Source organism: Phacochoerus africanus, chromosome 8, assembly GCF_016906955.1.
Source record: "Phacochoerus africanus isolate WHEZ1 chromosome 8, ROS_Pafr_v1, whole genome shotgun sequence".
NCBI classification, from domain to species: Eukaryota; Metazoa; Chordata; class Mammalia; order Artiodactyla; family Suidae; genus Phacochoerus; species Phacochoerus africanus.
In genome coordinates this window covers 107,898,128-107,925,700 of record NC_062551.1, presented here as the reverse complement: position 1 = coordinate 107,925,700, position 27,573 = coordinate 107,898,128, and the positions used below count along the sequence as shown (strand labels likewise).

The window sequence follows — 27,573 nt, the reverse complement described above, 5'->3', positions numbered from 1 at the left end:
CTCTGGGGAATAGGAAGTTCTCTTGCAGTAAGACCATCTCCTTTCCTCTGAAAGCAGTGATCCCAAAGTTCATTCTTTTTATCCCTCACAGGACCATCGATAAATAAAGCCAAAAGTCTGGCCACTCAAGAGCACTACAAAGGTACAGAGCGAGAACAGCTCCTCAATTTCTAGCCCCTCCCAGGCTTTGGAGGCTTGTCTGCGAGTTGGTCCGTTTACCACTCACTGGACGGTAGCTGTGTTGTCAAGGCTCAGCTGAACCCTGGCTGTGAGCAGCCATCCGGCTCTTTAACAGCAGCAGCTTCGGCCACGGCGCTTTTAAACTCAGGAACGCACACTCTGACTTGTGAAGCAGTATTACTGAACCCAGAGGCAGCCCCAGGGCACTGGAGCAGTTGCCGGTTCTCCATCAGCGGGGCCTGGTTCTCGGGCAAGCGGAAGGGACGCGAGGAAGGCCGCCCGTCTGCTCACTGACACTTTCTAAAGGCCAATCAATGCAATGTCTCTCCTTTTTTAGGAGTAAGCCATCACAAGTTCTACACCGTATTTTTAGTAACATTCGAGGGTGACGTAGATATACTTTATTACAACATTTTGTAGTTTAAAGAGCTTTATTAATGCAATAAATTAACTTTGTACACATTTTATATATATATAAAAAACAACTAGCAAATGACCTCAGAACGTCGCAGGCCTCATCAGAGCTTGGTCTCCAAAAACTTGTTTGAAAAATGCAACATGTTCTTCACAGTGTTCTCCTGTCAAGGAAAATACAGATGTCATCTGTTAGCCAAGAACGGAGGAAAACAAGAGAATGAACCCTTTGCAGCTCGCAGACGTGGATACTGGGTTTTAACTTATTTTTCTTTCATAAAACCCTTGGTTTTCCTAAACGTTTCAGTTGTCCTGTCTCTTTGTAGCTCATGCCTTTACTGCTCGACCTGCACTGCCCCCAGCAAACCGCGCTCTCCTCCAAGAGGTGGCAGAGAAGCGTGGTGATCGGTGATCGGCGCCCTCTCACTGCACCAGCTGAGCTCGAGCAGCTGGGAGCCCTGAGACAGGCGGAGGCTCCTTCCCCTTCCTGAGGAAGAGGGTGCTTTAGGTTTCATAACTGGGGAGATGAGGGTGATTCGCCATCGTTTCTGGCCACCGAGCCCCAGGTCAGTGACAGCCCTCAGCAGCCATTTCCTGCCCTGTTCCAGTTCTTCAAAAAGGGACATTCCAGGACCAGATAGATGTCAGGGCTGGGCCTGGACCACACCCGCCCGTCCCCCCCCACACACACCCCGGCCCCGGCACAGAACAGAACTCAGATGCCATCAGCACCTGGAATCCACTTGCTATCAGTAACAACAGGCTGACGATGGCGTGGGCTGGTACAAGATGTTGTTTAAAAACGAACCCAAGGATTCTCCAAACAGAAAGGCTTCTCGGGCCCCACCCTCCACCCACGCAGGTGCCAGTGCACTCCCGTTGCTGTTGGAGCCTTTGGTTGCCTGAGTTCTTCCCCTGCAGCGGGAGCCTCACCTGGGGTGAAACCAGGGTTCCCTCGCAAACGCTGGTTTCGCTGCTCAAAGAAGCGGAATATAGTGTAGAAAAGCATGTGGTCTTCAGTCTGCTTTGCGGCATCTAAAAATTTGCGGGCAGAAATGTTGTCATGGCCACCGATGCCCCGGATAAACCTTAAGGCAGCTAACACTTGGTGTTTGGAAAGGAGAACTTCTACTATTTCATCGTTTGCTGTGGAGAGGCGCTGAAGTGAGGGAGAAAGAGAAATCCAGGTCAGTGCAGGCAACAGGAAGAGCTATCTCCTTGGTTTAAGACGCAGAGGTATCAGCGTTACCTTCAGCATATCCAGGGACAGCTGGTGAGCAGGGGGGTAAAAACTCTCCAGGGACAACAGCAGGCAAGCCTGAAAGACACTTTCAGATTAGATTCACCGTAATATGTTGGAAGGTCAAACTTGAAGTCACAAAAGTAAGCAGCAGGTGGTACTCGCCAGAGGCTTTGAGTCGCTGAGCACGTGGTACTGCAGGAACTGGTGCAGCGTGTAGAAGAGGTTGTGCTGGACCAGCGTCTTGATGACAAGCTCATGTAGGTAATGCTGAGACACAGAGGGAGAGATGGTTGCCATGTCCCTCAACTAGACAGACGAGGGGCTCGGTTTGTGAGGACGGGGATGGGCTTTTTTTTGTCTTTTTAGGGCCACACCCGTGGCATATGGAGGTTCCTCCAGAGCCACAGCAATGCCAGATCAGAGCCGGGTCTGCAATCTACACCACAGCTCCCGGCAACACCGGATCCACTGAGCCAGGTCAGGAATTGAACCTTCATCTTCATGATACTAGTTGGATTCATAACCACTGAGCCACAAGAGGAACTTAGAATTTTTCTTTAGACCCCCCCACCTGCAGCATAGAGAAGTTTCCCAGGCTAGGAGTTGAATCGGAGCTGCAGCCATAGCAACAGGGGATCCAAGCTGCATCTAGGACCAGGCTGTTCTAATGCATGGGTGAGTTTCCATTACTAAGAAGTGGGTTTGACTCCACCTAAGAGCACGAGGTCACATCAGGAAGGTCAATCCGGGGCTAAATCAGGCGTGCAGACCCTGGTGGCATGAGCGACCGTCATCTCTGTTAAGCTGCTGCCAGTACTTCTAATAAGCAGCCCCTGCTCCGCCAGTTCGGGCCCACAGGTGCTGATTTGAAAGTACCTGCACTGTGATCTGAAACTGGTTCAGAGAGCGGATGTACTCCATGAGCACAGCTACCACAAACTTATGAGGCGTCTCCTACAGGGAAAAACGGTAACACACGGTTGCAGAGGTGGTTAAGTGTCACTGCTTGTTCATCCCCCACCCCTACCACATCCCCAGGTTCCAGGGTGGCTCTTGGCTGGTTCTGCACAAATCTGACCAGAACCCGCCAGGTCAGTGATCAGGTTTACGCCTAAGTAGCAGATGCCATGTGCATTTGGTCTTCACCCAGATAACCCGGTCACTCTAACCCCGTTCCAAGTTCGACTCATTTTCCCCAATTCCCTTCAAATAAGATCTCTCTCTGGGGAAACTTTCAGTCCACATGGGGGGTGGGCCTGCCCACCTTCTTCTCCGTGAACGCTGACAGGACGTGGGTGTACATGTCAGACTGGTCCACCACCGCCTGGGTCCGCACCGGCCTCCTGAGGAGCGGGCTGCTGCGGCTCTGCCCGGCTTCCATGGCCTAAATGGTAAAGCCAAGCTCCATCTCAGTCAGCTTCGGGGTCACAGTGTGTTCGCAGGTAACCCCAAAGGACTGAGTTCCTAGGTGCTGTGAGGATGACACTTATTTCACTATTTGGACAAAATTCCTTCCTGTGCTGGCAGGGGAGGGGTTCAGGAGGTCAGAACTAGTCATCTTAAAAATACACCAGCAGGAGTTCCCATTGTGGCGCAGCAGAAACAAATCCGACTAGGAACCATGAGGTTGCAGGTTCGATCCCTGGCCTCGCTCAGTGGGTTAAGGATCCGGGGTTGCCAGGAGCTGTGGCATGGGTTGCAGACCTGGCTCGGATCCTGCGTGGCTGTGGCTGTGGTGTAGGCTGCAGCTGTGGCTCCTATTCAATCCTAGCCTGGGAACCTCCACATGCCGTGAGTGCAGCCCTAAAAAAGCAAAACACACCCATGTTCACAGTTGGAATTAAAAAAGTGTAAGTCATAGTTTTCTCAAGACTTTTTAATTCTTAAAGTTCTTCCTTTTTATAAAAATTTATTATAGTTGATTTACAGTGTTCTTTCAATTTCTCCTGTACAGCAAAGTGATCCAATTATACATTCTTATTCTCATAATATTTTCCATCATGTTCCAACACAAGTGACTGGGTTATAGTTCCTTGGACTATAGAGCATCTTCCTACTTTTCTTAATCACAAACTAGCTAGCATTTGTTTTCTAATAAAAATGAAATGGCTACAGCATCTGTTTCATGAAGCCCAGATCCTACAGTGAGTGAACACCTCGTGTGATGAGCATCTGTGGATTTTTAACTGGTAAGCGAGGCTCCTCTACTGAGTAGGAAAGCTCTGTGAGGAGATCTTGATACCTCACCCAACTTCATTAACAGAATTTCTAAGGTTGGGGGGAGGGGTGCCTGAGAACCTGCATTTCCAGGAAGCTCCAAGTGTCTGGTGGTGCTGCTGATGGACCCCACTCTTAACTTGCAAGGGTTTACATGGCCTGAGAGCCGCAGAGAAGGGACGCCCTGAAGCTGCCCTTCAGGACCAGACCTGCCTCCCCAGCCCAGGACACCAGCAGGAAGAACAAGACAGCTCTGGAAGAGCTTGGCCCCCCGCTCCCTGTGTCTGACAGGCCAGGAACACACGTGCCCCGAAGTGGCCTGCAAGCAGCCTGCATCAGCCCCGATGTCCTTGAGTAGCCGAAAAGGGAGGGGAGTTCTGGCTTTTTTGTTCTTGTTTAAAACCACTTGTGTTTTTAGCCTTCGGACTACTCAGATCCTTGGAGTAAAGTAATTCATCCCACTTGTCCTGAACTTTTCTTTCCAGCTTCAAAAGATACAATACAAAACAGTACAGCAGAACCTGCTAAGAAGCCATGTTACTTTTGACCAGCCCTTTGCGACAAACACTTGAGCCTACACTGGGTTCGTATTTAATCATCACATCCTAAGGGGATCCTGAGCAAATGCCAGGAAAGTCTTATTTTTAGAGCTACTACCTCCAAAAGAAAAGGAAGAAGGCATGGCAAAATGTGATTATATTTCTGATTTACAAGTATAGGCTCTGGATCAGAAAGATATAGGAAATATTGCAAATGGAGACTGATTTTCTTATCCATAAAATAAAGGCAGACCAAGGATCTACCTACGTACAAGATCAAACAGATTAAAGACAAAATAGAATAAGATGTGGGTGTAACCAGAGATTCTCATACTGAGTGAAGTCAAGTCAGAAAAAGACTTCACTTATATGTGGAGTCTACAATATGGCACAGATGAACCTATCTACAAGGCAGAAACAGAGAACAGACTTGCGGTTGCTGAGGGGGAGGGAGTGGGGTGGACTGCGGGTTTGGGGTTAGTAGATGAAAACCATTACTTCTTTATTTTTATGGCCACACCTGCAGCATAAGGAAGTTCCTGGGCTAGGGGTCAAACTGGAGCTGCAGCTGCCGGCCTACACCACAGCCACAGCAACACCAGATCCGAGCCACATCTGTGACCTACGCACCAGCTTGTGGCAACACCAGATGCTTCACCCTCTGAGGAAGGCCAGAGAATGAACCTGCATCCTCACAGAGACTGTATCAGATTCGTAATCCACTGTGCCACAATGGGAACTCCTAACTATTACATTTAGAATGGATAAGCAATGAGGTCCTACTGTATAGCACAGGGAACTATATCCAATCTCTTGGGACAGAACATGATGTAAAATAATATTTAAAAAAGAATATATATATACACATATGACTGAGTCACTTTGTTGAAGAGCAGAAATTGGCATTAACACTGTGAATCAACTATACTTTAACAAAAAATAAATAAAAGACTAGAAAAAAGAATGTGACGGCATTAAGTGACATTGAGCCTCAAGCTAATGGGTGGTAGGGACTCTGAATTTACTGCTGGCCCACTACGGCCACCTTCCCCTCTGGCACACAGCGAACCTCAGTGGTGTCGTTCCCCCAGAATCCTGCATTATCATCACGTAGGAAACACCCCTGGCAAGTGGGGTGAAGCCCCTCATCGCAGGATATGCCACTTACCATTGTGTAACTCTGCTCAGCGTCCAGGTACTTTTTATACTCCTGGTTGAGTTTGTCAAAAACAGTGGCTATCACAGGCAGCGTGGCTCTGTCAGACTCGGTCAACACTGGAAGGAGGCAAGGTTCACCCAGGTCGGCCAACTGGGCGTCAAGGTCAGAACTCCAGCACGGTGCTGTGGGAGAAGGGACGCATCCCCAAGGGGCGCCGGGTGCTGGGGGACATGGGACCTAGAAGGTGCTCACCGGCCCTTACTGGTTACTTACTAAAGCAGCTGTGGACGCGTCAGAAGGTCTCCTCATCAATATAAATGTCATGAGTGACCTAGATTCTGTTTTCAAGCTGCAGGGGGCAGTGCGGGGGGCGGGGGGGGCTCTACCCTCACACATGCCCACGTTTAGGTCTGTGTTAGTCTTTTCCACCCAGGTCTCTACAAGTCGTTTTCGTACTTAAGAGCCTTTCCCGGGGGTTCAATGACCCCCCTTCGAGTGACGACGGAAGCTGCAGACAAGATAATAACGTGGCCGATGTCCCAGTGGGCAGCACAGGGGAGGTCCCACCCACTTACTCTGCGCGCACACAGACAGAATAACCATCTTGCAGTCCCTCCTCTGCAGGAGGAAGTCCATGAGTCTTCCTTTATCTGGCAAGAGGTTCACTATGGGCTGAAGTTTCACCTGCAGGTTCCAGAGGTAACCTGGATCAAGGGGCGGCAAACGGTGTGACGTGAACCAGAAGGAAAGCCCCAAAGGTGGCTCATGGGGGAACTGCCACAAACACAGTCCTGGCCACTTCCCACTAACCAGAGCGCAGGTGGTGGCGGCGGAGGTCAGGACACGCCTGGCATCAGCAGTCCTGGCAGCCAAACTCGTGACCCTGCACGTCCTCAACAGAGGCGCTACTAAACCTGGGGCCACGAGCCTTGAGCCGCGCCTCCCCCACACCTGACCCCCTTTAACCCTGAAGGGAGGAAAAGGTCCACGTGGGCATTGACTCCAGTCCTGAGCCCCAGGTGCTCCGGCACTGGCTCACCATCAAAAGGGAACTCCTGAGGCTCCCAAAGGAACCCCAGAACTCATCAGTCCACCAGCCCACGAGTTTCCTGACACCCAAACTGCTGGGGAGGCCAGCAGTGCCTTTCGCAACTGGGAATTCTCCATGAGGGAACTGAAGGTGCCCCTGGAAATGATCCGAGGGGTCCCCTTCTCCACCCTCCCGGGGCGGGCCCCAAGCTGCACCCCTCGAGGGTGCACGGCCTTCTAAGAGGACGAGTCCCTGACCCACCTTGGCTGGCGCTGATGATGATGTCAGGTTGAAATACAATCCAGGACGAAGAATCTACACATTATAGGAAATTCTAAACCGACAAGAGAGGCAAATAGAAGGCGAACCCAGTTCCGATCCGCACACTCCCCGCCCCGTTTGCTGAGGCCCATCCCGGTGCCTGGCCCTGACCCGGTATGGGGGTGGGGGCTGGGACCACCCTTAGACCCCAGCGGAAGCAGGGGTTGACAGCGGTCCCCTGCCCCCACCAGCCAATGCCTTTGGAAAGGATACAAAGTTTACACGGGACGGGGGACTGGCTGGTCACAGGAGCAGGACCTACAAACGGAGAAGACACGTGTTCGAGGGCTGGCGACGTAGCCAGAAAGCGCTGCCAACGCTGGGATGGAAATGTCACACTAGTCTCTCTAAAGCCTTCAGTAAACGTTCATTCGACTGTAGTTAAATAAGAAATGAACTATCACATCCCACTGATAACACACCTACAAGGAGGAAGGGGGCGTCAAGAACAACCCATAAACACATGTTGCCAAAAAGGGGAAAGCAGTCAAGGCTCCATTCACAGCATTTTCTTTCTTAATAACCAAATGACTCCCCCTCGTTCACACACATGCATTAAAGAAGTGAGAAGTTTACCTGGGTGATTCAGAATCACATACTCAAGATGATTCACTGAAACTATTCCAAATAAAGGTATCTTGTGGTTTAATTATCTAAATAATTAGCTCAATTCTCCACTGCTCAGAGTAGGTCCAGGCAGAGATCTCATCTGGGAAACAGACCCCCAAATCCTCAAGTGACAGGGACTCAGAACGACCACTGACACTGCTCATGTGGGGGATGGGGAGGATGGAGCTCAGTGAACTTGAGAAACAGCCTGCAAACTAAACACCACTATCCCTAGTTCTGTTCCAGGTACCCAGATACACTAGGGAGATAGGTTTTTTTGCTTTTTAGGGCCTCACCCAAGGCATATGGAGGTTCCCGGGCTAGGGGTCCAATCGGAGCTGCAGCTGTCAGCCTATGTCACAGCCACAGCAACGCAGGATCCAAGCCGCATCTGCAACCTACACCACAGCTCATGGCAATGCCGGGTCCTTAACCCACTGAGTGAGACCAGGGACTGAACCCGCAACCTCATGGTTCCTAGTCAGATTCATTTCCACTGCACCACAACGAGAACTCCGGGAGATAGGTTTTAACTGGCTGGTTAGAAAAGGAGGGACTTTTTGGAGTTCCCGCTGCGGTGCAATGGGATTATCGGCAGCATTTGGGGAGCACTGGGATACAGGTTCAATCCCCGGCCCGGCACAGTGGGTTAAGGATCCAGCGTTACTGCAGCTGTGGCTCAAGTCAACTCTGGTTCAGATCTGATCCCTGGCCCAGGAACTCCAAAAAGAAAAGGTGGGGAATTTTGAACAGACCCCTGAATAGAGGACAGGTCCAGGTCAGACAAGCAAAGGCAAAGAACACCTGCATTTGGAACCTGTGAGTGAAGATCTTACACGTGGGCCTTGATCCTGGCTGCCCATCACGTGGACTTATGCTCTCAGGTGAGAACCAAGTGGCTTTAGTTTTGAAAGCCCCCACCGCCAGGGGATCCTAATGTGTAGGCAGATGGAGAGCCACTGTTGGAAGAGACCAAAACCAGAAGGATAAATGAGGGTGGCTGGCTCTTTCCAAAGCTGAGGGTCTCATCTTTCAAAAGAGCCCAACAAGCTCTTCCTGATGGCATACCTGTGACAGCACAGGTGGACATGATGCAAAGATGCTAGAAGCCTACAAGGGGCTCACAGTTCAGTAGGAAAAACAAAAGTCATTAACCCCCCAAAACCTTTGCCGACTCACTCTCTAGAAGCCCAGAGTTATATGGACCCTTGAATTCTTATTAACTTTTGGGTTTATTTTGACCCGCCAGCCAATCAGAACCTGACTGCCTTCCAATGGGTCCCAAACAACTGGAAGACAGCCGAGGGTTTGCAATGTTTAGAGCTGTTTTTCCCCCAATTCACCGGCTGTTACCTTCATGCTTAGTGGGCGGCAGACATAAGCCAATCATTTGACACAATCTATTCTTTTAATATTAACATCACTATGTGGGAAAAGGAAGAGGCTAGAAAGAACAGAGGCGGCCAAGAGACCTCATCAAACATGAGAACTACAGCTGAGGCTGAAACAAGGTGGGTTTGAACTACACAGATCCACTCATACAGGAATATCTTTCGGTAGTAAAAACCACAGAACTACACGATCTGTGGTTGGTTGACCTCCTGGACATGGAAGCTTGGATACAGAGGGCAGACCACAAATTATATGCAGATTAGCCCCCACTGTTCGAGGGTCAACTGCAGCTTATTCTCAAACTCTGCTCAGCTTCTGGCTGATCCGATGACAAGACTGGGTGGGCAGGCTAAACTATGAGCCAAGGCCTGATTTGCTTATTCCCTGGGACATGGACAGGGAAGGGGACATCCTGAGTGCAGGCGAGGCCAACCCACCAAAGCTGTCTGATGGGTGTGCTTAACAAAACACTCCTCCCAGAGTTCTCCTGTGGCTCAGTGGGTTAAGGATCCAGGGCTGTCACTGCAGTGGCTTGGGCGTGGGTTCGATCCCTGGGCCGAGAACTTCCACATACCACAGATGTGGCCCAAGACAATGTAAAATTAAGTTGTGATGTCTTTAAAAAAGAAAGAAAGTAGTTCCCATCGTGGTGCAGCAGAAATGAATTCAACCTGGAACCATGTGGTTGCAAGTTCAATCCCTGGCCTCACTCAGTGGGTTAAGGATCCGGCATTGCTATGAGCTGTGGTGTAGGTTGCAGACGCGGCTTGGATTCAGCACTGCTGTGGCTGTGGTATATAGGCTGGCAGCTACAGGTCTGATTAAACCCCTAGCCTGGGAACCTCCAAATGCCTCAGGTGTGGCAGGAGGGAAGGGGAGGAAACACTTCTCTCAGAGTTTCAAACATATACCTTCTGGAGTTCCCATCGTGGCGCAGCAGAAATGAATCCAACTAGGCACCACGAGTTTGCAGGTTCGATCCCTGGCCTCGCTCAGTGGGTCAAGGATCCAGCGTTGCCTTGAGCTGTGGTGTAGGTCACAGACGCAGCTTGGTTCTGGCGTTGCTGTGGCTGTGGTGTAGGCCAGCAGCTGTAGCTCCAATTAGACCCCTAGCCTGGGAACTTCCCCATGCCGTGGGTTTGGCCCTAAAAAGCAAAAAAAAAAAAAAAAGGTATACCTTCTGATTATGGTTTACACAGACTTTTCTTTCTTTTTTTTTTTTTGGCTTTTAGGGCCACACCTGTGGCATATGAAGGTTCCCAGGCTAGGGGTGGCATCAGAGCTACAGCTGCCAGCCTACACCAAACCATGGCAATGCCAGATCCAAGCCTCATCTGTGACCTACACCACAGCCCCCAGCAACACCGGATCCTGGACCCACTGAGCGAGGCCAGGGATTGAACCTGCATCCTCAGGGATACTAGTCAGATTCCTTTCTGCTGAGCCATCATGGGAATTCCTACACACTGAAACTTCAACTAGCTTACTCTAGACTCCAATCTCCTCTTAAAAAAAAAAAAAAAAAAAAGTATTATTTGAGTTCTACTTTGAAATCAATTATCCTGGGATAAAGCAAAAGGAACCAAATGGTTTCTTTCTCTCCTTCTGAAATCTTGACCTTGTCTCCTCTCTGACTTCCTCCTGCCACCTCCTTGGGTGGGAAGACCGGTTCAGAATAACCTCAGAACCACAGCATTAAGCACTTACTATGTCGGGAGAGAAGGCAGCATTTATGACACAGAATGTCAAGAAGATAAGGAAAGTGATCCCTGGTTAAAATAACAGCCATAAGCAGCCACCTCTAACCTCAGGGTTACAGAGCTCAGATGACCAGAAATGTCAAGGGCTTCTCCACCATTAAAAGAGTCATCCAGCTTCAATGGGTAACCGCAATTCTCCATTCTAAGGCTCAGAGAAGAGAATCATTCTATTTTCTCTAAGTGAAGACTCATTCCTCTCATAAAAACGCTTTTCACAGAACACAATTTTAGCTTTGGAATCAATAGATGTTTCATATTAAAAACCACAGATTCACCCCCTACCAAAGCAAACAGATCTGGAAAGCCCTGTATCTGCTCCCCCCTCCATCCACCCGCAGCGAGCCTCCCCTTTACCTGCCACGGGGATCTGGTAGGGCTGAATCGACCGAGCTGGAAGCACCGGGTGATGGAGGGTAATGGTGCCATCAAACTCCCCCCTCAGCTTGATATCAAATATCACCGACGTCTGAGGGGGAGAAAGGCAAGGCTGTGTGGCCCGATCAAGCCCCCCTTGGATCCGTGCCCCTCCTGACCTCACAGCTGCTCTTTCAGATCACAGAGTCTCATTTAAGGAAGACTCTGCGTAACGTGACAGCTCCCTTGTACATTTCCCTTGGCACACAGATGTTCCCGCCTAGGGGGACTTGCCTCCCCTGAGGGGCTTCAGTGACATAAGAGGATCTTTTCACTTTAAGTTATAAAGTCTTCATATGCTACAGTGTCACGAGACTCTGAGAGGCAAGAAGGGGCTTGTCTTCCCCCAGACACCCAGCTAATGATGTAGCAAAAGCAAGGAGTTCCCTGGTGGCCTAGCGGGTTAAGGGCCTGGTATTATCACTGCTACGGCTCACGTCACTGCTATAGTTCAGGTTCCATCCCTGGCCCGGAACTTTCGCATGCTGTGAGTATAGCCAAAAAGAAAGAGCAGAACCACTCTAGTTCTTTCTCTTGGGCCACAAAGCCTCAAAACCACCACCATCTACATTCCCAAAGCACAGAGCTCGTGCTCACATAACACAATGGCTCTGCAGGGAATTCCCAGCCTAGATGATTCAACCAAACAATTGTTTCAAAGTCCAATCTCCTCACATGTGTTATTTTCTGGCAGTGTGTGTGTGTATGTGTGTGTGTGCGCGCGCGCACGTTTTTAGGACTGCACCCAGAGCATATGGAAGTTCCCAGGCTTGGAGTCGAATTGGAGCTATACCTGCTAACCTACCCCACAGCCACAGCAACACTGGATCCAAGCCTCGTCCATGACCTATACCACAGCTCACAGCAACGCTGGATCCTCAACCCACTGAGCGAGGCCAGGGATCGAACCCGCATCCTCATGGACAAGAGTCAGGTTTGTTTCCACTGAGCCACAGGGGGAACTCCCCAGAAGAGTTTTTAATTACCCTAATCAACTGGTAGGAAATCACTGTTTTTCCTAAACCATCTAGAAAACCAAACCCATGTCCACCTAAAAGACCCAAACTTGGAGTGTCAAAAGCACTATCTTTGCTCAGAATGTTTCGTCAATTGCCACAGCTCTTTCGAGCAGGACCCCTCCCACAGGCCTACCTCTGTGTCCTGGTGATGGACAACCACCAGGTTGTCCACGACGTTCAGCGCGAACTTCCCCGTCCGGTTTAACTTCAATATGTGCAGTTTTTTACAGGCACCTTCTCTGTTGGATGACAGAAAGGTCAAAAATTGATAAACAAGCTTCTGTTCATATTTTAAAATTGAAGAAAGAGGGAGGAAAGCATTGACTATACCGTGGTAGGTGATACAGGACCACCTCCGCTCCTGTACTGTTGGACGTCCGAGAGTGATGCCGCAGGAAGAGAACGTACAACTGGCCGTATCTAATCAGAGGAGAGAGAGACGTGAGGCAAGCTGGCCTCTGACACCCCTCCCTTCTAGTGCTGAGTTATAAGGCCACAATTAATTACTTAGTCACTTCATGGGATATTCTACAGCCAATAAAAATATTTACAAAAAAAGTGCAATTAAGATTTAAAAAAAAAGCCTGTTGTGACTCAGTGGTAACAAACCCCACTCGCATCCATGAAGATGCAGGTTTGATCCCTGGCCTCTCTCAGTGGGTTAAGGATCTAGTGCTGCCTCGAGCTGTGGTTTAGGCTACAGATGTGGCTCAGATCTGGCATTGCCGGGGCTGTGGTGTAGGCTGGCAACTGTAGCTCTGATTTGTCCCCTAGCTTGGGAACTTCTATATGCAGCAGGTGCGGCCCTAAAAAGCAAAAAAAAAAAAAAAAAAAAAAAGGAAAAAGAAAGAAAAAGCCTATTATATAAAGTTACGTGAAAAGGGGGGATGAAAAACTAAATACAGCTTGACTGCAATATTTGCAAAAGAAAAACATAAACTTCTGCAGAATGTCCAAAGCTACTGGGGGGAAAAAAACTCCTGTTAACACCTGTCCTTGAGGAATATGCTAAGTCTGTTTTCTTTTTAACTTTCTGCAATTTTCAAGTTTTGTATGAGTATATCCCTTAAACACAGGAAAACAGAATCACTGTCCATTGTTAGGCCTCCTTTAATAAATGCGGCTGTGACCAGTTCCTGCACACACACATTTTATCCCAGGAGTTCACACTGTGCTGGGCCTGCCCCAGGAACAAGGAAGAGACAAAGGGGAGGGTGTCCTTCTGCAAAGACTGTTCTCATTTTTTCTTTTTCTAAACCAGGATACCTCTGATTTCGTTTTTGCTTTTTTTTTTTTTTTTTTTTTGCTTTTTAGGGCCACACTGTGGCATATGGAGGTTCCCAGGCTAGGGGTCCAACCAGAGCTACAGTTGCTGCCTACACCACAGCCACAGCAACGCCAGATCCAAGCCACATCTACAACCTACACCACAGTTCACGGCAATACCAAATCCTTAACCCACTGAGCCAGGCCAGGGATTGAACCTGCATCCTCATGGATACTAGTCACATTCATAACCCACTGAGCCACAATGGGAACTCCAAATTTCTTAAAAAAAAAAAAAAAAATTTTAATATTTGGAAACCAATGTTTTAGGATACAGAAGAATCAGAAGTAATTTAGGAGCAAAGTGTTGATATGCATGGCATAGGGTTATGAGTATACAGGGGGTTCTTTGTATCAGTTTCTACTTTATGTTTGATATTTGCATAAGTTTTAAAACTGAGATATCTGCATTTGCAGATGAAAATATACCTTTCTATATAAATAATTCAGGTCTACATTTGCGAGATAGTAAAACACAAAGTATATTCTTCTTTAGAACAAGTATATTTTAGCTAAAAAACAATCTCTGCTAAACTTCAACTCACAGACTGAAAAAAATTTGAAAAAAAATTCTAAAACTAAGAAACTTAAAGAATAAACTGGTTCAATATTCTCATTTTATCAGACGAGAATGGTGAAAAAAACTTCCCTAAGATCACAAAGTCAATAAAATTTAAAAAGAGAAGTTACCATCCGTGGCTCAGTGGTAACAAACCCAACTAGTACCCATGAGGACATGGGTTCAGTCCCTGGCCTCGCTCAGTGGGTTAAAGGATCCGGTGCTGCTGTGAGCTGTGGTGTAGGTTGCAGATACAGCTCAGATCGGGCATTGTTGTGGCTGTGGTATATAGGTTGGCAGCTGTGGCTCCAATTCTACCCCTAGCCTGGGAACTTCTATATGCCACAGGTGTGGCCCTAAAAAGCAAAAACAAATCAAAAAAGAATGTCAAAAAGATGCCAGGCAGCCCTGGAGCGCTTACAACACACTTCTCTTACTGATATGACTGAAAGCAATAACGAGAAGGAATTCCCTCAAAGGACAGACATACATTGTCGCCATGGCAATGTCTCTCTCGGAGAGGTTCAGTTTAGTTGATTTAGGTGCAGCTGGTAATTCAATCTCAAACTTAGGCAACTTCGACATGGTGCCAGCCTGTTTGGGGGAGGAAGAAGTTTTAGCAAAAGCTCATTAAACTTCTTTTACGTTTCAGCACTCAAGTCTTTAAGGATACACTCGCACTCCATCTCTCTATCCTTTCCAGGGTTCCAGGGGCTTGTTCCCAAAGCCTCTGTCTTGGCGGTGATGGGATGGGCGGTGATGGAATGGTACTGGGCGCCCTCTAGTGGTCAGAAGTGCTGAGGCACTTGTTGGAGGAACTTGCCCCTTAGAAGTTACTGAACCAGTTAGGAATTTAGAGGAACAAGGCAGGAGGGGCAAATCCAGATTTTTTTTTTTTTTAAAGAGAAGCTGAGTTTTACCCGGAAGTAGAAGGGCTGCAGCACGTTCCCAAGCACTGTGGTGGACAGCAGGATCACGGCGCTCTCGGGACAGTACATGTACCAGTTCACATTGATGTTCTGGCTCTTTAGGAGTTTCAGGCTCCTTTTCTCTGGTAATACCTAAAGCAAAGTTCAAGAAACAGAGCCTTCATTTAAAAACAGCAACATGTGGAGTTCCCATTGTGGCTCACTGAGCTAAGAACCCAACATAGAGCCCATGAAGATACAGGTTTGATCCCTGGCCTTGCTCAGTGGGTTAAGGATTTGGTATTGCTGTGAGCCTCAGCGGCAGCTCTGATTCAACCCCTAGCCAGGGAACTTGCATGTGCTGCAGGTGCAGCCGTAAAAAATAAATATTTTTCAAATAAAAATTTTAAATAATTTAAAAATAAAAACAGTAAACTGTCTGAAGACTGACAAGGTAAATGAAAAAAACTGGAGTTCCTGTCATGACTCGGCGGAAATGAATCTGACTTGTATCCGTGAGGATGCAGGTTCAATCCCTGGCCTCGCTCAGTGGGTTAAGGATCTGGCATTGCCATGAGCTGTGGTGTAGGTCGTAGATTCGGTTCAGGTCTGGCATTGCTGTGGCTGTGGTATAGGCTGGCAGCTGCAGCCCCAATTCGACCCCTAGGCCTGGGAACCTCCATATGCCTTGGGTGTGGCCCTAAAATGACAAAAAAAAAAAAAAAAAGTAAAAAAGTAAATGAAGAAAAAAATAAAAAGTAGGTGAAAAAACCCAGTCAAATGGAAAAAATACCATTTTTATTTATCACAGCTACCACTTATCCAGCCCTGTGCTGAGAGCCTACAAATCTTAGCTCGTTTACCCCTGCCATCACTCTGAGAGGTGGGCAGCATTAGGCCCACCTGAGGGGAGAAAATAAGGCTCTGAGAGGCAGGAACCTACCTCATCAGTGATCCAGTGAAGGCCCAGGCAGACACTTCTCTGCAGGGCCGGGCTGAGCCTCCACATTCCCCGGCACCATCCACCAAAGAGTGGGGAGCAGCATCCTCCTCACTCGTCATGGAAACCGTCAAAACACACCCACGTCCCTGGAGTCACATGCACCAAATCAGCCACCGCCCAGCCTGCGGCATCTGCCTCCCTCCTGATCTCCACCTGATTTGAGGCTGGAAGGGGCTCCCTTCTTCTAACAGACAGGTTCATGAGTCTGCACACTAACCTAGTATTTTTTAATCAAGGCACATTTTAAAGACACTCTAAATCTTCTGATACAGGAAGGAACGCCCAAGACATTAACGCTCCCAGAACACTGCCCTGAAGAACTGACGTGGGAGTCAGGGTCAGGGGGATGCAGGCCTCTCGATAATCCAGGTGTCACAAGATAAAAATGTGCTGGAGTTCTCTATTTCTTGAAGATCTGAAGACCATCTACATTGACCTGAACGTACGCTTTTCTACTACAGAGAACAGAAAGCTACACTTTTCAATGACTGCTCCAGGGAACCCTTCCAAAAAGCAAGCAATCCTTTCCTTGCTATGATAGGTATAAAATTCTATGTGTGCATGGGCCTTGTAGAGTTTTTCTTTCTTTCTGACGGTCACTAGACAAGTTTGGAGGACAGCCCTACCTGCAAAGCACCATGACATTCATGTAGCACACTTTCTCACACAGGTGAATCTCTTCTATTTGTACATTCTATTGTCTTTTTTTTTTTTATTGCCTTTTTCTTGGGCTACTCCCGCAACATATGGAGGTTCCCAGGCTAGGGGTTTAACTGGAGCTATAGCTGCCAGCCTACGCCAGAGCCTATGTCACAGCCAATGCAGGATCCGAGCCACATCTGTGACCTACACCACAGCTCACGGCAACGCCAGATCCTTAACCCCCTGAACAAGGCCAGGGATCAAACCTGCAACCTGATGGTTCCTAGTCGGATTCGTTAACCACAACGGGAGCTCCTATTCGTACATTCTAGATTAAGCTGCTTTCATGGGGCAACAAAGTTAACAACTGAAAGAAACCTAACACCCTCCATACTGGCTCCACATAGAGATCTCAGAAGCATTCTCAATAGGTCAGGCAGTTGAAACTTATTAAAAGATGAAGAGGCAGGTGCAAAGGAAATAATCAACCTACAGAATGGGAGAAAACATTTGCAAACCATCCATCTGATAAAGGGGTCATAGCCGGAATATATGAAGAACTCTTACAACTCAACAAAAAGGAAATAACCTGATTTAAAAAATGGGCAAAGTACATCTAATCACTTATGATGGAGCATGATGGAAGATCATGTGAGAAAAAGGAATGTATATATGTATGTGTGACTGAGTCACTTTACTGGATAGTAGAAAATTGATAGAATACTGTAAACCAACTATAATGGAAAAAATAAAACTCATTTAAAAAAAAATGGGCAAAGGACTGTGAATAGACATTGTCCAGAGCATACACAAATGGCCAACATGAAAAGATGCTCAACATCACTAACCAAAGAAACGCAAATCAAAACCACAGTGAGATAACATCTCAGGATAACTGCTACCCACGAAACAGAAAATAACTACTGTTGGTGGTAATGTAGAGAAACTAACTGGAAGCCTTGTGCACTGTTGGTGGGAATGGAAAATGGCATAACTGCCATGGGAGACAGTACAGCAACTCCTCAAAAAATTAAAAATAGAACTGCCATGAACTTCCCATCGTGGCACAGAGGAAACGAATCTGACTAGGAACCATGAGGTTGCGGGTTCGATCCCTGGCCTCGCTCAGTGGGTTAAGGATCCGAGGTTGCCGGGAGCTGTGGTGTAGGTCTCGTATCTGGCGTTGCTGTGGCTGTGGTATAGGCCGGCAGCTGTAGCTCTGAGTCAACCCCTAGCCTGGGAACTTCCATATGTCGCAGGTGCAGCCCTAAAAAGCAAAAAAAAAAAAAAAAAAAGAACTGCTTTATGATCCAACGATCCCATTTTGGGGTATATATACTCAAAAGAATTGAAAGCATGATCTCAAAGGGATACTTACATGCCCGGGTTTATAGCAGCATCATTTCAATAGCCAAAAAATGTTAAGCAAATCCAAGCATCCATCAGTGGACAGGTGGATAAACAAAAAGTGGTGTATGTTTAAAATATTATTCAGCCCTAAAAAGGAGGGCAATTCTGACAAATGCTGAAACATGGATGAACCTTGAGGACATCATGCTGACATAAGCCAATTAGAAAAAGATAAACTGCATGATTCCACTTACATGAAGTAGGTCCTTAAAACAGACAAATTCCTAAAAACTAAGTAAAAGAGTGGTTACCAAGGGCCAGGAAAGGGGAAAGGAGGGAGGTGTTGTTTAATAGGCACAGAGTTTCAGTTTTACAAGAGGAGAAAGTTCTGGAGATCTGCTTCACAACAATGTGAATATACTTAATGCTAATGAATTGTACACTTAAAAATGGTTAAGATGGGGAGTTCCTGTCGTGGCGCAGTGGAAACGAATCCGACTGGGAACCATGAGGTTATGGGTTCAATCCCTGGCCTAGCTCAGTGGGTTAAGGATCTGGCATTGCCCTGAGCTGTGGTGTAGGTTGCAGACATGGCTTGGATCTGGCGTTGCTATGGCTGTGGTATAGGCTGGTGACTACAGCCCTGATTAGACCCCTAGCCTGGGAACCTCCATATGCCACGGGTGTGGCCCAAAAAAGCAAAAAAAAAAAAAAAATGATTAAGATGGGAACTTTCATATCAGGTGCTTTTTATCACAATTTTTAAAAATCCTTTTTAAGAGGCAGTTCACAAAAGAGGAAACAGAAACAGACAATACACAAATGAAAAGATGCTTATCTCCCTCATACTGAAAAATGCAAATTGAATGGCTTTCCCTTCTCAGACTGGCCAATGTCTACAGACCAATAACATCCAGCTCTGCCAAAGGTGTGGAAAATGGAGATTCCTACACTGCTAATGAGAATGCAAACTTCCAGAAGAAATTTAGTGATATCTGCTCAGCTTTTCAGATGTTCATACCTAGGTTGTGATTTCCCTTCTGAGAACTGCCTCACCTAAGAGTATAAAGCAATGTTTACAAGCCTGCTGACTGCTTGAATTCACTGTAGAAGTGTTTGCAGTCACAAAAACAAGCCAAATGTTCATCAGCAGGAACTGGTCAAACTGTAGTACATCCACACAGTAGAACACGACACAGAACAAAACACAGAAGGATGCCAAACACGCACTGCTATGCAAAAAAAAAAAAAAAAAGCCCCCAAATTTTATGTAAATATAAACATTTAAAAATTTTTATATTGGAGTTTCTGTCATGGCTCAGTGGTTAGCGAACCCAGCTAGCATCCATGAGGATACGGGTTTGATTCCTGGCCTCGCTCAGTGGATTAAGGATCCAGCGTTGCCATGAGCTGTGGTGGAGGTCACAGACCTGGCTCGGATTCTGCGTTGCTGTGGCTGTGGTGTAGGCTGGTGGCTACAGCTCCTATTAGATTCCAATTCAGTCCCAGGACTGGGAACCTCCATATGCCATGGGTGCAGCCCTAAAAAGACAAAAAGACCAAATAATAATAATAATAATAATAATAATGTTTATTTTGTGGCCACAACCATGACATATGGAAGTTCCCAGGCGTGGGACTGAATATGAGCCACAGCTGCAGCAACTCCAGATCCTTTAACCCACATGCAGGGCCAGGGATCAAACCCGCACCTCTGCAGTGACCAGAGCTGCTGCAGTCAGGTTCTTAACCCACTGCACCACATCAGGAACTCCAATATAACCATTTATTTATAAAATAAAATAAATGAATGTTTGTATGCATGTAGGAAAAAATGAAGGAACATGAACAAAACCATTCAGAATGGTTACTTCTAGGGCCATGGGGGGGCTTTTACCTTCCATCTCTCTTGGTAACATTTTAATGTTTTATAAAAGCCATGTATTACTTGCAATTAGGAAGAAAGAATAAAAACCCAAATGAGAAACTAAAGCGCTGGAATTTCAAAATCTCTATCCTGAGCTGAATTCAAAAGGCCACCAAACACAGTCAAAGACCTTTTTCTAGCAGATGTAAGTGATAAATACAGAACCTGGTAAAATTCGATTCCTTGATCTGTGATGAAAACAATTTCAGTAGAACTGGTCCAGCAGAATCCTAGAATGTTGGCATTCTTGGTCTGAAAATAATTACAGAATAACTTTTTTTAATTAATAAGAAAAATGTATGTATAACTCTCTTCAAAAGCTTAGAATACCCTGCTGCTTATATCACTCTTCAATAAAAGTTACCCAGATTTGATTATTTATGATGAAACTTTCTTTTAAATACCGTGTCCCTAGATTTTCACCTGTCACACCTCCCCAAAGCACCCGAATCTGTCAACAGGACAGAGGGAAAGGCCTGAGTTTTGCAGAAAGGGAACCGCCCAGCGCTCACAGATATCACCCTTTCCCCTTAGGAATCAAAGGACAGCTGACACTGAGTCAAACATCATAAAAGCTGGCGGCAAGAAAGTATAAAAGCCTAAAGAGTCTCTGTGGGCGTTGCCGGAAACGGGGTTGGAGGCCTGGAGCCGTGCCCCTGAGTCACGAGGTGAACAGCCGCTTTGGGAGCAGGAGGGCAGCGGGGCCAGGACCCGGGCTCTGCACACAGAGGACCTGAGGTCTGCCGGGGGCTCGGGTGTTTGGCAGAAGTGCCTCCCCCTGCTGAGGAACCCACGTGCTACCCCAATGAGCAAAACCATCACAAGAATGCAAGAATCCACACCCCATCCACCAGCACCTTTGCTGGTTTTCGGGCTGCCAGGACGCCCCCTGAGCTGCCCCCTCTTGCCTGGTTCACCGGACCCAGCAAATCTAATTAAAATGGATTAGACTCTACCAGTGGAGGGAAGGACGGGAGGAGGGAGGAAAGAGGAGGGACACGAAGGGGCACCGATCCAGGAAAGAAAACGTCATCAGGAAAGGGGAAGAAAAACTCCTCTTCCAGAAACTCCAGAAGAGGCTGTTGTGAAAGGACTCCAGGGTTTGACCCAGAAATGCCAGCCCAGCGGAGAAGGGCAGGGGCGACAGGAGCACCACGGCCAAGTGCTGACATGGCTCGTGTTTAAATTCCTCATCCATTCATCTTTCCAGCTTCCAAAGAAACAGGCTTTATTTATTTATTTATTTATTTATTTGTCTTTTTGCCATTTCTTGGGCCACTCCCGTGGCATATGGAGGTTCACAGGCTAGGGGTCGAATCAGAGCTGTAGCTGCCAGCCTACGCCACAGCCACAGCCACGCGGGATCTGAGCCGCTCTGTGACCTACACCACAGCTCGTGGCAACGCCAGATCGTTAACCCACTGAGCAAGGGCAGGGATCGAACCCACAACCTCATGGTTCCTAGTCGGATTTGTTAACCACTGCGCCACGACGGGAACTCCAGAAACGGGCTTTAAAAAGAAGTGTCCAGAGTCAAAGCGGCCCCGGGGTTCAAGCACAACCTGCTTCCAAGTCCTGCTTTCAATTAACCAAGCTACTCTCCACCTCTGCAACTAAGTACCCGCCTCTCCCATCAACCACTCACCAGCTGGAAAGGATAGAGCCCTTACCTTGCACTCCTGTGTGTACTCCAGCTGAGAACTATCCGGGATAAAGTTAGAAAAATCCTGAAAGAAATGCACACAAGGAGAAATTTGGATGGGCCAGCACACTGCCACCCTACGCTGGGCTACAATGAAACAAACGAACAAAAAAAGACAAATACATTTTAAAAGTGATCAGAAAAAAAAGAAAAAAAAAACACCTGATAAAAACCCAAAGACAGGAAAAATAAAGACTGATTTGGACAACCTGCCCATTAACAGCAGCAGACTGACAATTCCATTTTTTAAAATGAGTTAATCCAAATATCATTAGAGTTTAGAAACTGATTTTGAAAATTCATTCCTCAAATGGTTCATTTCAGAAAAATGGCTTGCTATATTTTACAAGCGGCTTTCCACATTTTTTTTAGCAATTAATACTGACAGGAGGAAACAGGATTCTGTCTCCTTCCAACAGCTTTTTCTCTACTTTGCAAATGGCTATGGTGAATATTTATGAAGGTTCAAATGCCAACAAGCTGCTCCAGCTTCGAATATCTGCTTCTGTGAGGCCAAACACTCAAAGATGAGAGAACTGGAGTTCCCCTTGCAGCTTAGAGGTTAAGGAACCCAACTAGTATCCATGAGGCTGCAGATCATCCCTGGCCTCATGCAGTGGGTTAAGGATCCAGCGTTGCTGTGAGCTGTGGCCTAGGTCCCAGTTGCAGCTCGGAACTGGTGTTGCTGTGGCTGTGGTGTAGGCTGGCAGCTGCAGCTCTGATTCGACCCCTAGCCTGGGAACTTCCATATGCCGAGGGTACAGCACTAAAAAGACAAAAAAAAAAAGAGAGAGAGAAAGAGAATTAAAGGAGTTACTCAGGTAAGGCTAACTCACAAAGCCACAAAAAACAGGCTTTACATAATCAATGGTGCTAGCTATCAATCAATACAAAAGATGCCTGATGTTCGAAATTACTTTAAGAAAACTTTCAAGTCAAAAATGACTAACTAAGGCCATAAATATTTATCCATTCTAATGTCCTTTTCATCTTCAAGAATCCAAAGGCTCAAATACAACACAACATAACCACAGCTTCTGTGATAGGGAAAATAAAGGTTCCTGGAGTTCCCGTTGTGGCGTAGTGGAAACAAAGCCGACTAGGAACCATGAGGTTGTGGGTTCGATCCCTGGCCTTGCTCAGTGGGTTAAGGATCCAGCGTTGCTGGGAGCTGTGGTATAGGTCGCAGATGCAGCTCGGGTCTGGCATTGCTGTGGCTCTGGCGTAGGCCGTCAGCAACAACTTCGATTAGACCTCTAGCCTGGGGACTTCCATATGCCGTGGGTATGGCCCTAAAAGGTCAAATGACAAAAAAATTTAAAGAAAGAAAGAAAAAGAAAATAATGGTTCCTCTAACACTGTATATTCTGTAGCACATTCTCTTCCAAATGTACCTCTAATGTCCGTTTCTTCATACTATATTTACTTCTTATCTGAATTTTTTTTATTAAAGTGTAGTTGATTTACACTGTTGGGTCAATTTCATTTCTTCATCCTATATTTAAAGCTATGTCTTACCACGGTCTTGGAGGTCCTCTGAACAGCCAATATCTTATTTTCTAAGGAAAACTTGATGCATTTCACTTCTCCTTTGTCCTCCATCCTTTAAGAAGAAAGAACAGGCTATGAGCTTACACTTCCTAACTGCATTCTAGCTTCTATCATTTTGTGAGGGAAAAAAAAGGCAAGTTAAATATTCAGAAAGCAGCAAATCTTAGTCGAAAATTCAAACCGTGTTTCTGAAGCTCTCAGTCAGACCTCTTTTCAAATAACAAAGTCCTTTTCAACAAGTGGCTGGAGAAATCCACAGAACTGCAAACAACAAGTGATTGAAGAATTGAGACCTCACTTTCACCTGAGGCTCCTTTCAGATGTAAATAAATCTATACCCCCACAGGAACCTTCACAGGCTGCTGCTCTCTCTCCATCACCCTCACATCAGCGCTTTTTTCTTTCTTTCTTTCTTTTTTTTTTTTTTTTTTGAGATGCTAGCAGCTGTGAACTATTTGTTTGTTTATTTTTGATTTAAGTACAGCAGCGCTTTTGAAAGAAGTATCTACTCTTTCCGGCCCAATAGCCAACAGGCTGCACTGCCCAGGACGGCTCCCCCTGGGTCTTACAAGGGCCTCAAACAGGCGTTCCTGGGGAACCCAAGGGATGGGTCACAGAGGAAACTCCTGGAGAAAAGGAGTTGTTCACTGTCTTGATTGTGGGGATGGTTTCATGGACACCCATGTCAAAACCCATCAATTGCATGTCAAACATGTGCAGTTAATGATAATTAGAACATAATAAAGCTATTCAAAATAAATGTTTTTAAAAAAGGGTAAATTTAGTATCTCCCCCCGAGTCCCTGCCCCGCTCAAGCCTTCCTGAGCCTCCCCAGTCTGGATCATCATGGCCTCAACTTTCCACACCCAAGCAACCACAGAGTCGATGCCCATCTACACCGCCTTCAGGCTGGTCTTCACCGCACCTGCTCAGACTACAGCAACCATCTCTTAATAGTATCCTGACTCTGATAGATTCCCAACTAATCAAGCTTCAATGCTGCAACAGTGTGCTCTTCCCAAAGAGTGACCTCCGTGCCACGCCCCAACTTTATCCTCAGTAACAAGACAAAGACTGAATTCCACAGCAGAACATAGAGGTTTGAGTCCACCACTGCCAATGGCCACAGCACCACCCACCCCTTCCCTGCATGAAACCTAATCTTCAGTTACATGAACTTGGGGTCCCCACAACTCATGATGCCTGCCTGCCTCCTTTTCTCTCCATCTGGGAGCCTCCTCTCTCCTCTGCCCAGAATCCTCCCTTTCAAGTCTTGCTCAAAGCTTGAAAAAAGCCTCCTGGGTAGTGGTTCTCCCCAGGCCACCTGAGGATAAACTTCCATGTCTTCTGTGAAGTCACAATCTGAACAGATCACGATTATAACATCTACCACAGTAAACAGTATGTGTCTGCTTACCAGCCTCCCACACTAAGGGTATGAGTTTTCCAAAAGGGGGCCAGGCAATCTAAAGGCCTTCACATACCTGGCGCCCAGCACAGGGGCTGCGATCAGTGTTTGCCAAGAAGAAGCTGATTCTTTTTTTTTTTTTTTGGTCTTTTTTGCTATTTCTTGGGCCGCTGCTGCGGCACATGGAGGTTCCCAGGCTAGGGGTCTAATCGGAGCTGTAGCCACCGGCCTACGCCAGAGCCACAGCAACGCAGGATCGTTAACCCACTGAGCAAGGGCAGGGACCAACCCTCAACCTCATGGTTCCTAGTCGGATTCGTTAACCACTGCGCCACGACGGGAACTCCTGATTCATTTTCTACTTCAAAAACTGCTTCCTATTAACATGGGCCAAATTTAAAATGTTTTCGAAGTCACCACTGAATTGAGGGCCGACACTGTACTTTCTCCCCTTCTGTAATCACAAGGGTTAAGGTGACCAGATAGTTTATCACCCAAATTGAGATATTGCTGAAAGTGAAAGGGGCTGCTATTCATAATTACACTGGTTCAACTTGCATAAACTGGGGCATCCAGTCACCTTCAGCCTAGTGGAAGCTGAGATTTTAATATACATTATGACATGGGAAGCAATGACCCAGAAATCTTCTCCGCGTCCCAAACACTCTGGAAAGACCCTGGGCCAAAAGAGGAAATGCAGGCCCTCCTTTGTCAAGAAACCGGAAACAGACACATCAATGCCTGCATGGTTAATTTCAAGTGCCAGGAAGTAGGTGCCTTACATTGGTGTAGCTGGATCCCAAAACAACAGGGAAGGACTCCATACGAAGTGCTAGGGCATGCCACCAAGACTGCCCTGCAGGTGTCTGCTTTCCTCTTCCTAAAGATAGCGGTGTGCCCCCCACCCCCATGCCCCCCTCCGTCCCCACCCCACCCCCCTACCCCCGCCGCCACACAGACTTAAGATCTCTTAGGGAAGACAAAGCACAACATTTAAAACCTTTTTCTGAAAGAGAAACAAAAATAAACACACCATCTTGTTCCCAGATAGAAATATCCTGAAAACGTCAATAGTTACCTAAATGAGATGGGGTTTCTGTCATCTGGGCCTTTAACCACCACGCCAGTAGCTCCACCAGATCGAACAGCAAAAACCTGAGAGGGAAAAGCAGCAACGTTTAATGGTTCGAACTTTGAAAGGCTCTAGACACACATACCTACCTGTAATGATGATTTCTGCTACACCCCAACCTTGGTTCAACTAAACTAACGCGGGGCACGTATCAATCGCAGATGTCTGGTGTCGGCATGAATTTTAAGAAATAGAGACCAAAAGAGGCTACCATTCTTGGGCAAGACCGGGTTGGTCCAGAGGCTGCAAGGTGGGGGTTTTTTTTGTTTTGTTTCGTTTTGTGTAATTGTTATTTCCCCAATACAATTTTTTTTCTACTGTACAGCATGGTAACCCAGTTACACATACATGTACACATTCTATTGTCTCACATCATCATGCTCCATCACAAGTGACTAGACATCCGAAGAGTCTGCAAGTTTTAATCCGTCTCTGCAAAGGCGCCGCGGATGCACTTAGGCACACCCTGCTTATCCGCCACCCTAATCCCCCTACCTTTAAATTCCGGTAATAAAGAAAACCTGAGGATCTAAATCTTTGAAAGGGAACGGACGGCAAAGAGACAACAAACGGCGCCGGGGAAAGATCAGCTTGCTAACAGATGACCACAGCGGCCGGGGGGGGCGGGGGGGGCAGGGTCGGTGCGGCCGGGGGTGTCCACCCGAGCTGTCACTTCGGGGGCGAAAGCCCCGGCCGCAGCGGAGCCTGGTCCCTCGGCCACCCCACAGGAAAGGCCTGATGAGGGTCCCGCGCCCGCACTGCAGGGGAGGCCCAAGGCCTGGTCGCCCGGCGCCCGGCCCCGACGCGCGGGACACCGGTGAGGAGACGGCAGGGCGCGCGGCGCTGCGCGGGGAACAAGGCGAGGGCCTGTCCAACCTGCTTGTTGGCCTCATCGAAGAAGACGCAGTTGACCGGGTTCGCCTTCTCGAAGTGCACCGGCCGCTCGCACAGCTCCAGGTAGTAGTTCTCCTCGCCCATAGCAGGAGCCGCGGCAGCGGCGGGGGGTCCAGAGGCTGCCGCCAGCGTGAAGCTGAATGAGGTACCGGGCGCTGGGAGACCGGCTGCGCAGCAGAGGCGAAGGGAACAGCGGGGGAGGTGGTGACCTCAAGGGCCTGGAGGCTTCTTCCTGGTGCCACGCCCCCAGCCTCTAGCACGTGATCATCGGCTCTACGCGCTTAAACTGGCGACGGCCGGCCCGCCCGCTGAGGTGGGGCCCACCAGCCGAGACCACGCCCCTTTCTGCTCAGGAGGCTCCTCCCCTTTCCGGGTGCGGATGGCTGCGGACTGCAGCGAAACCCGGAAGCCCAGGTGCCTAGGGCGGTTTCCTGGTTGCGGATCCCAGCCATACTAACCCTGGCGTTAGCGAAGCTTGGCTCTTACTCTGTCTTGGGAAGTTTGCTTAGGGCCTGCATGCTCGCGTGGGGCAGGGCTGCCCCGCACCCACACACCGGGTCTGGGGAAAACTCATCCTTTCTCTCGGGAGGGCTTCTTGAGCCTGCCTCTGGAAGCTTAGTAAGGGAGATGAGTGCTATCTATGGTCGGCGCCCAGATGCTGTGACCAGGCAAAGGGAAAACCTGTTTTTTAGATTGCGGGTCAGAAAGCCATTTTTGATGGCTTTGACATTTAGTGGGGAGTAGGTGTGGAAGCTCCTCTCCAAGGGATAGAGACAGAGCTGGAAGGAAAGAAGGGAAGATCACGAATGACACCTAAGTGTCTATTCTCAACAACATGATGGATTTTTTTTTTTTTAAAGGGCTGCACCGGCAG

At 47.7% G+C, this 27,573-nt stretch overlaps 2 protein-coding genes across 6 annotated transcripts in view; one reads left to right on the top strand and one right to left on the bottom strand.

Moving 5' to 3' along the window:
- The window catches only part of NPC1 (NPC intracellular cholesterol transporter 1), a 48,411-nt gene extending 47,518 nt beyond the window's left edge, over positions 1 to 893 (top strand). The window contains exon 25 of the mRNA XM_047793921.1: positions 92 to 893. Coding sequence (XP_047649877.1) covers positions 92 to 174 — 83 coding nt within the window. The 3' untranslated portion in view covers positions 175 to 893. The remainder of the gene's footprint in view (positions 1 to 91) is intronic.
- Positions 593 to 26,939, bottom strand: RMC1 (regulator of MON1-CCZ1). Of its 5 annotated transcripts, none has more exons than XM_047793922.1 (20): positions 26,682 to 26,937; positions 25,752 to 25,828; positions 23,233 to 23,317; positions 21,683 to 21,739; positions 20,178 to 20,264; positions 15,103 to 15,243; positions 14,673 to 14,776; positions 12,628 to 12,717; positions 12,431 to 12,536; positions 11,219 to 11,330; positions 7,317 to 7,361; positions 7,044 to 7,097; positions 6,328 to 6,456; positions 5,762 to 5,868; positions 3,102 to 3,221; positions 2,714 to 2,791; positions 2,000 to 2,104; positions 1,844 to 1,912; positions 1,528 to 1,753; positions 593 to 758 (listed from the first exon to the last, which is right to left on the bottom strand). In XM_047793922.1, the coding sequence occupies exons 1-20, from the start codon at positions 26,781 to 26,783 to the stop codon at positions 679 to 681; spliced, it is 1,974 nt and encodes a 657-aa protein (XP_047649878.1). In that variant the 5' UTR covers positions 26,784 to 26,937; the 3' UTR covers positions 593 to 678. The 5 variants fall into 5 exon arrangements, with proteins under 5 accessions (XP_047649878.1, XP_047649879.1, XP_047649882.1 ...); XM_047793923.1 differs by lacking the exon at positions 26,682 to 26,937 and adding an exon at positions 23,447 to 23,526 and having other exon boundaries at positions 25,752 to 25,815; XM_047793926.1 differs by lacking the exons at positions 20,178 to 20,264; positions 21,683 to 21,739 and having other exon boundaries at positions 1,528 to 1,629; positions 26,682 to 26,939.
- Between the last annotated feature and the right edge of the window lie 634 nt (positions 26,940 to 27,573).